A 10,095-nucleotide genomic window follows, 5' to 3' on the forward strand; every position below is an offset into this window, starting at 1 on the left:
CAGGTAAATTGTGCATAAGTACAACTTATTAAAGCTCTATGTTTGAATTCGTGTAACTAACTGGTGATAAACATAATCAAATAGAGGATAAACATCTCATTTTTAAAATATAAAAAATCTAAAATATAATTAGGATAACTATTGAGTTCTAACAAAATACTTAATTATTATCTTTATAAAAATATATATTATTAAACCTAAATTAAGTTACTTCGTTACGTTAAATTAAATCATATAAAGAATTTGAATTAAAAAAATACACAAACAAGAACTTTTAAATAGTTAATTTGATGCTAATATTGATATATTTTTTGTTAATATTATATGATATTTTTAATTTTATATTTTATTCAAAAATAAAAATATTATCGTTTTCTCAAAACACATAAAATCATATCATATCAACATAGATAAAAAATAAAACGAAACATTGAAATCGAAATATGTCTCGATGCATTGCACGAATACCCTTCTAGTTACTTCTAAAAAAATCAATTTGATATTTATATGGGATTAAAATATTGATATTAAATGTTGAAAATGATTGTTATAAGGAGACAATTGAGAATTATAATTTAAGAGAGGATTTGAATTTAAAAAAAATATATCATATGACAGGTAAATTAACAACCAATCAAATATTGTGATATTTAATTAAAGGTAATTTGATAAATGCATTTAATAACCACCAACCAACACTAAAAAGGTATCTTAAGTGATCTTAACCGTTGTTGAATGGTTTAGTGAGGAATGATTAATTGATCAGAATGATTAAGAAGCTCTCATGACATAATATAAAATGAAATATAATTGCTCCATAATTGTTTACAATGGAACCAGAGCGCTAAATGGTTAAGAGAGACTCATGATACAAAATCATTCAGAGGATTAAGAGGCAAACTTTTTTTTCCCAAACAAGATTATCTCTTAATGGAACTATTAAGAGGTAAATAAACAATCCCTTAGAGAAACAATTAACATCAATAATGTACAATACAACTATGATGGATATATGATATTACTTTCATACTCGACTAGATTGCTAATAACTTGCGATTGTGATCCATGCATGCCACATTACGACCAAAGAAAAATCATATATATCATTCAAGTTGATCTCTCAAAACTGTTTGATATAGCTGCTCTTCAAGACTTTGTGCTAAGATAGCAGATGATAGGAAGCGGTGTGAGATTTTACTTTGCCTTTTCTAAGCTCAAATCAATGTACATAATGCAATGTGCGGTTCCCACACTAGTATACATAACAACGGATCCAAGATTTTTGCTAAATGGGTGCACCTTTAAGGTGGATTAAAGGCCCAAATGTTATCCCACGTGTTTTTTTGCCAAATAACACCGTTTCAAGAGATTTTTTTAAAATATTTTTCATTGATTTCAAAGAACTTTATTTAGTTTTTTTTTTTTATGACATTCCTTGTATCATCTAATATTTCAAAGTTTAGTTGATATGTCGTTAAAATAAAAAAGGAAATTCTACTTGTGAAAATAAGTTGAACATGAGTAGAAGACCCACTCAAGGCTTCATAGGTCCAGCCCTGAGAGTACATGTTCTTTTTGCACAATGTACCTACTTTTTCCCCCTTTTTTTAGAGAAATCGACTCAAATAGCTATTACACTCGTTCAAATTGGTCTCCTAGCCATTTGTCTCGCGGGTTTACCAAATGTCAACGCATCCACAATATCCACATCCGCAATCCACAATGTTTACCTAAATGTCATCACGTCCGCAATATTGCGGACCTGGCTAAAATACAAAAAGAAAATCAAATTCCACCATGTTAAGCAAGTAACACTATCAAAATTGCGTACCTGAGTTGAATCTTATGATTTTTTTAGGTAAACCGAACAAAGGAACGACTAGGAGACCAATTTGCATGGATGAAATGACTATTTAAGTCAATTACTCAATTTCCCCTTTTTTATCTTTTTCTTTGTATTACCAGTTTTCATTCTTATAACCTTTTTAATTATCATTCTTGCACAAGCTGAAGGCTGTTATAGAAAAAAGCTGATTTTACATTTGATATGGAAGACAAATATGCATACATCCAATCACCAAACGGTTAAGATAACGTAACAAGCTTCATGCTTGAATCGCACGTGGCCACATGTGGTTCGAATATTTAGGGATTTCGCCTGCTAACAAAAAGGCTCAAAGGTTATACGAACCAAACACTTGTCTTTTTTGAAAAAAGGTTCAAAACCCTTGAAAAACTTTGGAAACACGACATGCAAACACTTACCCACATACGCAAAACACGATATGTCCTCTTAGTCTCTTAGACAACTTTACATAAAACCTAAGTTCCCAAAAACCTCTTACATAACATATTTGAATTAATCCCTAAAGGTCCGTTTGCCAGGATAAGCGGATGAAAGAACTGTAAAAAGTTTTAAGATTTTTAATTTAACATGGACAGTTTAGTAATTTATCAATCTTATTTCATCTTCATATTTTAATTCCACCTATTTTGGTAAGACAAAAATAATGTATTGTTGTCTGGGTCCTATCCTGACCCAGTGTAAAAGATAAAAGTCGCACCAAACATGGAATAACAAGGTTTTTCCTATCTTATACCATCTTGTCCCACGTACCAAACAACACAGGTGGTTGAGCGATCTTGCTGCCTTATAAGACATTTTTTGGATCTCACAATCAGTGGGATCAAGGTGCCACTGCAAGCTTCACTCTTTCAACCAACCATAAAGATATATAATCAACTTACCGCTTGTTTCTTAGCAGCTTAATGAGTTTAATGAGGCTCACAACTTATTTGGTCAACTACACGTGACTGTTTGTTAGTGGCTTGATGACATAGAACTTGACTTATTCAGTAAGTTTCTAGGGGGTAGCTTTATGCAGAAAGCAAAAAAAAAAAATCCCAACTTGTCCCTCAATTAAAAAACATGCTCCTTCCACCTAACCTATGAAAAAACCATCAAACACAAAAACTTTCCCAATCTATACAAACATATAAATTCACAAACACAGCTTTATCCATACATGACTTGACGAAAAACCAACCAATCAGCCCCTAATAGGACTATAAAACCCCCAAAAGTCACTCATACAAACAAGAATTGAGCATAGAAGTTGCAGTAAATGTAGCTATATGGCAATGTTTTCCTGTAACAAAGTACCAGGAGTCACTCATGCAAACTAGAACTGAGCATAAAAGGCAACCCCCCAACTAATGGAACAATAACATGGATCATAAATTGCGTAATCCATACAGTTGCATGAGTAGAAGCTTATCCCACAGGTCCACCATGGTCGAAGATCAAATACGCAATGCTAAAAAAATACCAAGGGGCTGTTTGGTTGGTTTTCCATTAAATCCAGTACAGATAAAGCTATCTGTATGGATTAATCTGTCTATAAAGATTGAGTAGAAGCTTATCCCACAGGTCCATCATGGCCGAAGATCAAATACGCAATGCTAAAAAATACCAAGGGGCTGTTTGGTTGGTTTTCCATTAAATCCAGTACGGATAAAGCTATATGTATGGATTAATCTGTCTATAAAGATTGAGAAGGATTTTATTTGGAAGGGTTTCTTCATAGATCGAAAGAACTTGTTTTTTTAAATCCAAACCTGCCTTTCTGCATAAAGCTCCTCCTAGAAGCAATTAGCCACTTTCTATATCATTAAGCCACTACCAATCAGTCATGTATAGCCGACCAAATAAGTTGTGAGTTCCATTAAACTCATTAAGCTGCTAACAAACAGGCCCCAATACTATCCATACACCTTAAAGAAATAGTTAAATGTAAACAAAAATCAAACTGCTTGTGTGGTATACCAAGCAGAGGAAGAACAACATATAAAACTATGCTACTTGCTCAGAATAAGAGGTTTATAGTCAGGACAAGATGAAACTCATAGTATCATATTCTAAAACAGAAGTAGAAAGTCTACAGACGTAGCAAAATCTTCATGGATGCCAGTAGCATAATTCATCGAAACTAAATATCTAATTCTCATATCACATAAGAAACCTTCATGGATGCCAACTCCTAACTTGGGTTTGCAATCTTTCTTCCAGTAAGAACATGTAGATTCCATCAAATTTAAGCAAAGACAAATCACTGAAGATAAAGATTGTAACAGGTAAAAAGGGTCAACATAAAAAGCTAACAATTGATCGCAAACAGCAGAGAGGTGGGTGATCATAAACATAATGGAGCTAATTATAATTCCCTCTGTCACAATGCTCCATCAATACCTTCGTCTAGAATCAAAATAATGCAACATTAAATCAATAAAATGCACACAATCATACAATTACAAGGAAGAAACATATGATTAACCCTTGAACGATTAGGCAATTATCAAATTAAATTTACTTCAAGAATTATGCTAATATCCTCAACTTGAATCCAAAAAGAAACAGTGTTTCTAACTTGCATCAACCAAAGACTTCAAACAACCAAAGCATCTTCATAATCAAAAGCAACCCATATATTCATCAACAATACTAGCCTATTCACAGCTTATTTGGTCGGCTATACATGACTGTTTGGTAGTGACTTGATATATAGAAATGACTTAATTAATAAGCTTCGAGGTGGAGCTTTATGCAGAAAGACATTTTTTCTTTCCAAACCTGCACCTCCTAATTAAAATAAAAGCTCCTTTTATCTATGAAAAAACATCCAACCATTCCAAACAAAAACCTTCTCAATCTATAAGGACAAATTAATCAAGAGAGACAACTTTAAACCAACCAAACAAGGAGCCACACAGTGATTTCTTCTGTAGCTCCAATTAACTTTAATTTCAAATTACATTTGGATTTTAAACTATCGGCAGAAAAATAAAACAGAAAGCACTACAGCAAGTGTTAAATTTGAAGAAAAATTAATATCAATTCTGCATATGAATAGTGTTGAGTCTGAACCAGATATCAAAAATGGAACATCTTCTGGAACCGAGTAGGAGAACAACCAATAAACCACAATTATCAATTACCAAACAGAATAGAAAAGAAGTTTATACATTACACAGAATTAGACGATTCATCGATCAATCGGAGTGCGAATCTTCATCAGATGAGAAGGAAGAGGAAGACGAGGAAGATGAATAGAAATTGGTATGAGGAGGAAAACAGAAGAAAGTCCAAACACAAAGGGCGAAACGTCGAAATTGTTGAAAAGGGAAGCAGAAGAGAAGGGGAAGAACTTGTCGACTGCTTAAGCGTTCAGGGTTACAAGCTATGTACTGGCATAAATCGGCGGAGATGTTGGCCACCGCCACCACCAGCGGAGTGTTCATAACCATCGTTGATCGGCTTTAATTCCGTCGGATGTGTGATTTTGATCGGAAATTGTAGAAAAAGTTTGGATCGAGATATGAAAATTGAGATTAGGGCTAACATGAAGTAAATTTGGGAAAGCGATGGGTGACGTCAGAAAACTGCTACCAATTAATTTCGGAACACTACTTTCAGTCAGAGACGCAAAAAAAGGTGACCTTACCGTAACTGCCAAACATATATAAAATATTAAAAAAATTAAGTGACGGTTTACACAAAATCTTACCCGATAAGTGTTTATCGATAAAAGTTAATATTTTAATTTATTTTATTAGATAAGATCGTAGTCCTTCAAAATAGTACCGTATGCAACAATTTACCCGATAAGATTCTTCATTTTTATCATCACTCTTACTGGATAGGATTATCGGCTCTGACATGTTCATCCGATAAGTAAGGTCCCTTAAAAAAAAATTAATAACGAAGAGCATCCCTATAGGAGGTCTTCAGACCATCAAACTTATTATAAAAAAAGAACAAATTGTATGAAAAAGTAATGTACTTTCGTTAACTTGATTTTTATTTTGGGTAACGTACTTTTAAAACTTTCATTTTTGTACCTAAGATGTAAAGTTTTAAACATTTAAGTATTGGGTAACCGGTTGAAGACTAATTTTATATTTAAAAAATCCATATCACTAACCACATCAGCTAATAATACTAAGTTGGATATCACATTACTTGTCACATCACCATGATAACCGGTTGATGTTTCAATCAGTTACCCGGATACTTAAATGTTTAAAACTTTACATCTTAGTTACAAAAATGGAAATTTTGAAAGTACGTTACCCAAAATAGGAATCAAGTTAAAATACGTTACTTTTTCATGCAATTTGTTCTATAAAAACAATAAAATTTGATTTACTAGAACTAGAGAGATGTTTGTTTGCAAACTTCATAAGGGCAAGAAATGGCTTGACGATGGCACGAAGTGACACGTTGGTGGCAGCTTCTTCCGTAACCTCATACTCGATCGTTGTCCTTACGAGACACGGTGAACCCATCTCGTCATTTGGATTGTCCTTAACCTCGACCCTCACTCTATAAAGTGTAAATCCAAAATTTGTTGTGTGTGTGCCATTGTATATACTTTGAAACTATAACCAGAACAAGTTTTATTTGGTAGAGTTGGTTTGCAAGGCTTTTATTCCACCCCAGACTGAAGTTCGAATCCTATTAGTGTTATTTTATTAGTCAAATAGTGTCACTGTTTGAAAAAAAATTATGTATATTTGTTTCTTATAGTCAAACGATGCTACCGTTTGAAAAACAATTCCCTATAACTTTTTCTTATAGTCAAAACGCCATCATTTGAAAAAATTTATGGATCCGTCCCTGCTCTAGTGGTGGCACAAAATAAACCATAGTGGTAGTAGCTCCGTTAAGGGTTGTAAAAGTATTTTACACTTCAAGAAACAAATTAAATGGTGGCACGGGCCACCGTGTAGCCTTAGGGTATCTATCTATGCAAGATGGAACTCTCCAAACGAGCACAGTAAATCACATACAGTATGATCCTTTTTTAACAGTAGGTAACTAGATTTGTTTCAAAAGCAAACACCTAGTTGAAATTTATCCTTATACGATGGTTCCAACACCGCCATCGCCTTCAATGACCTCTCGAGTCCATCGACGATGTATCTGGTGGCGGTATCTCCGAGTTTGAATGTACCGTAAATTTGCTAGGCTTTGTCAGCAGACAACGTTCCAAACGTTTAATCCAAATTCATGGTTCATGACGTGCTGGGGCATATGTAGAAGCCATGGGGATCTTAGATGGCGTGTGTGTGGTGGATAGGAAATGGGATATTTATAGTTATCGAATATGTAAGGTGGTGACTCTTACCGAGTTAGGACTCACTGTTTACCAACAATCTTACCTGCCAAGTGTTTACTGTAGTAAGCGTTGCTAAATGACTCATTAAGTCCATTTTAAAGTCGTCTTATTTATTAACTGGTAAACAAACACAAATGTGTGGCTGAGCGATTAAGCTCAATTGCCAAAATCAAATAGCCACGAGATTTATTACAACAATAATATCGTTCGACTTAAGTAGAACATAAGAGATGTTCGTTTGCAACCTTCATAAGGGCAACAAATGGGTCGATGGTGGCAAGTGATGCATTGGCAGCATCCTCTTCCTTAACGTCGTACTCAATCGTTGTTTTCATGAGACACGAGGAACCCGGCTCGTCGTTTGGATTGTCCTTAACCTCGAACCTCACTCTATAAAGCGTAAACCCGAAATCCAGATATCCTCCTTCTATGATCTCTGCTTCTTTCACCCTCCTCTCATTGTCGACCGTTGTGAATTTTTCCTTGTAATATGAAATTCCAGACCCTACACATATATCATTAAGGAACAGATCGAGAAGGCAAAGGTGAATCCAGAACCTTTTTTCACTAGTTTCACTGAATAATTGTTCGTAATACTAAAAAAAATTAAAAATTAATTATAATTATAATTATCAAATACAATACAATAAACTATAAACTCATTTCCCAAATTCATAATTTATGTTTAGGATTTTTGTATTGGGCAAATTACATTGAAATCTAACGTAGTTTAACTTGATTCCTATTTTGGGGTAACGTACTTTCAAAACTTTCATTTTGGTATCTACGATGTAAATTTTTAAACATTCAAGTACCCGGATAACCGGTTGAAGCATTAACCGGTTATCATACTAATATGGTATCCAACTCAATATTATTTGTTGGCGTGGTTATGACATGGAAATTTTAAATCTAAAATTAGTTTTCAACCGGTTATCCGAGTACTTAAATGTTTAAAACTTTACATTTTAGGTACCAAAAAGAAAGTTTTGAAAGTAAGTTACCCAAAATAAGAATCAAGTTAAAAGTACATTATTTTTTCATGTAATTTGTCATTTTGTATGCCACAATTTTAACCATTATTACTCAAATTTAACGTTCAATACGCTACTCTAGCCTCTCATTTTATAGCGACGATCGCCACTGGTAGCACAAAATAAACCACATTGGTAGTAGCACCGTTAAGAGTTGTAAAATCTTTTACACTACAAGAGACAAATTTAATGGTGGCACGGGCCACCGCTATGGCCTTGGTGCATCTACCCACGTAATATATAACTATGCAAACGAACACAGTAAATTCCACACTGTATGATCAAAATATATCGTCTTTTTTAGTAGTTGGTAACTAGATCTTGGTTTGAAAGCGGGTACCTGGTTTGAAAGTGATCTTAACGATAGTTCCAACGCCGCCATCGCCTTCAATGACCTCAAGTCCATCAACGATGTATTTGGCGGCCAAATCTCCGAGCTTGAGAGTGCCGTAAACCTGCCACGCTTTGTCGGCCGACACCTTCACTTCAACTTCCTCCGACAACGTTCCAAACATTTTATCGGTGTTTTATGGTTGGTTCAAAGTGTTGGGGGTTTATGTAGAAACCATGGAGATGTTAGATATAGATTTGTGTGGCGGAGAGGAAATGAGATGTTTATGGTTATTGACTTTTTTTGTACTTTTTTAAAATTATTCTTTTTCTATAAAATGATTTATTTGGATTTAACTCTGAATTAATTTCATTTAATTTAGTATTTAATTCACATTTATACTCTCTTGAGATCGATTCTTAATATTCAACCATCAACACACCAAAAAACAATCTAACTTTAGCCGACCACCCTATTAGTCGAGGGATCAAGCCTATGACAAGATAGAACAACTTTTCACTAGGAAAAGAGCAAGAACGTGGTTGAAATCAGAACGCATCAAGGTAAACAAACTCGGTGGGGGGCGGACCTATCAAGAATCGAGTGGGGTGGGTCCCATGCCCCTCTCACCAAGAAAGAAATTTAGATATCTTGAAGGTCTTAAAATATTTAACAAGAATCAAGACTTGACGAGATGGTCTAGGCTAACCAAATTCTAAATTTCCTCGTAACACTGGAATTCAGCCAAAAACACGTTGTACGTAAGACGTGATATTGTGTTTTTGCTCAAAAGGACAGTCGATTCAATTTGAAAAAATGTTACATTCCCAAAATCGACACTAATCATCAATCTCATGACTTTGTGGACCTTTGATCCACCTTAAAGGTACACCCACTTAAGTTTTTTAGACCTTGTGAAAAGTGTGTGAAAGAGAGAAAGTTAGCACATAACTGCCACAAAAACCATAAATACTCTGACCAATTTCGATTTCGGCATTCCATAAATCTTAAAAGAGTACAACAATCATGAACCAAAGCTGAGACTACAAACCACATGTTCGCAGTCATCGTCATATGCGTCTTTTAACTTAAAAACGCATGCTTGGCACACATTTCTCTTTCTTTCGATTAACAACTCTCTTTCCATTTTACAGCAGCAGCAGAAGCATAACTGGGAGATTTACATTTGCTCATATACCAAAACCAACCTCCCTTCCCAAAATAACTCGTAAAAATTCCCTTTCTCAATTTTCACAGCAAAACGAGGTGCACGTCCAACACAACTCAGCAAACGGTTCGACCATAACATATGGATGCAATGTAAAGATTCTTTGACCATTTTTCCTGCTAAATCAACAAAAACCCTCCTTAGCACAAAGATCATGTTTACAAAGAAAGTAAGCTTTCACTATCAACGTCAGATGCATAAAAATTTTATAGGCAATCACTCAAAGGCATGCATAGTATTTGTGCATCGTAGCATGCACTTCTCACACACATACACACACACAAAACCAAATGAGTACAGTAAGTCCCACCCGGAGGTGGGATT

General features: G+C 34.6%; 2 protein-coding genes across 3 annotated transcripts in view; both read right to left on the minus strand.

Moving 5' to 3' along the window:
* Positions 1-7,255: 7,255 nt before the first annotated feature.
* LOC112501530 (S-norcoclaurine synthase 2-like) lies at positions 7,256-8,763 on the minus strand. The gene is made up of 2 exons (XM_025105187.1): positions 8,553-8,763; positions 7,256-7,683 (listed from the first exon to the last, which is right to left on the minus strand). The coding sequence occupies exons 1-2, from the start codon at positions 8,725-8,727 to the stop codon at positions 7,391-7,393; spliced, it is 468 nt and encodes a 155-aa protein (XP_024960955.1). The 5' UTR covers positions 8,728-8,763; the 3' UTR covers positions 7,256-7,390.
* A 750-nt stretch (positions 8,764-9,513) lies between these two features.
* The window catches only part of LOC112501515 (casein kinase 1-like protein HD16), a 10,996-nt gene continuing 10,414 nt past the window's right edge, over positions 9,514-10,095 (minus strand). The window contains exon 18 of one of the 2 annotated variants that reach the window (XM_025105170.1): positions 9,514-9,887. In XM_025105170.1, coding sequence (XP_024960938.1) covers positions 9,828-9,887 — 60 coding nt within the window. In that variant the 3' untranslated portion in view covers positions 9,514-9,827. Of the gene's footprint in view, positions 9,891-10,095 lie in introns of both variants that reach the window. The other variant, XM_025105169.1, reaches the window with a different exon arrangement.

The sequence above is a fragment of the Cynara cardunculus genome, unplaced genomic scaffold, assembly GCF_001531365.2.
Source record: "Cynara cardunculus var. scolymus isolate 2C unplaced genomic scaffold, CcrdV1 Un_Scaffold_196, whole genome shotgun sequence".
Taxonomy (NCBI): domain Eukaryota; kingdom Viridiplantae; phylum Streptophyta; class Magnoliopsida; order Asterales; family Asteraceae; genus Cynara; species Cynara cardunculus.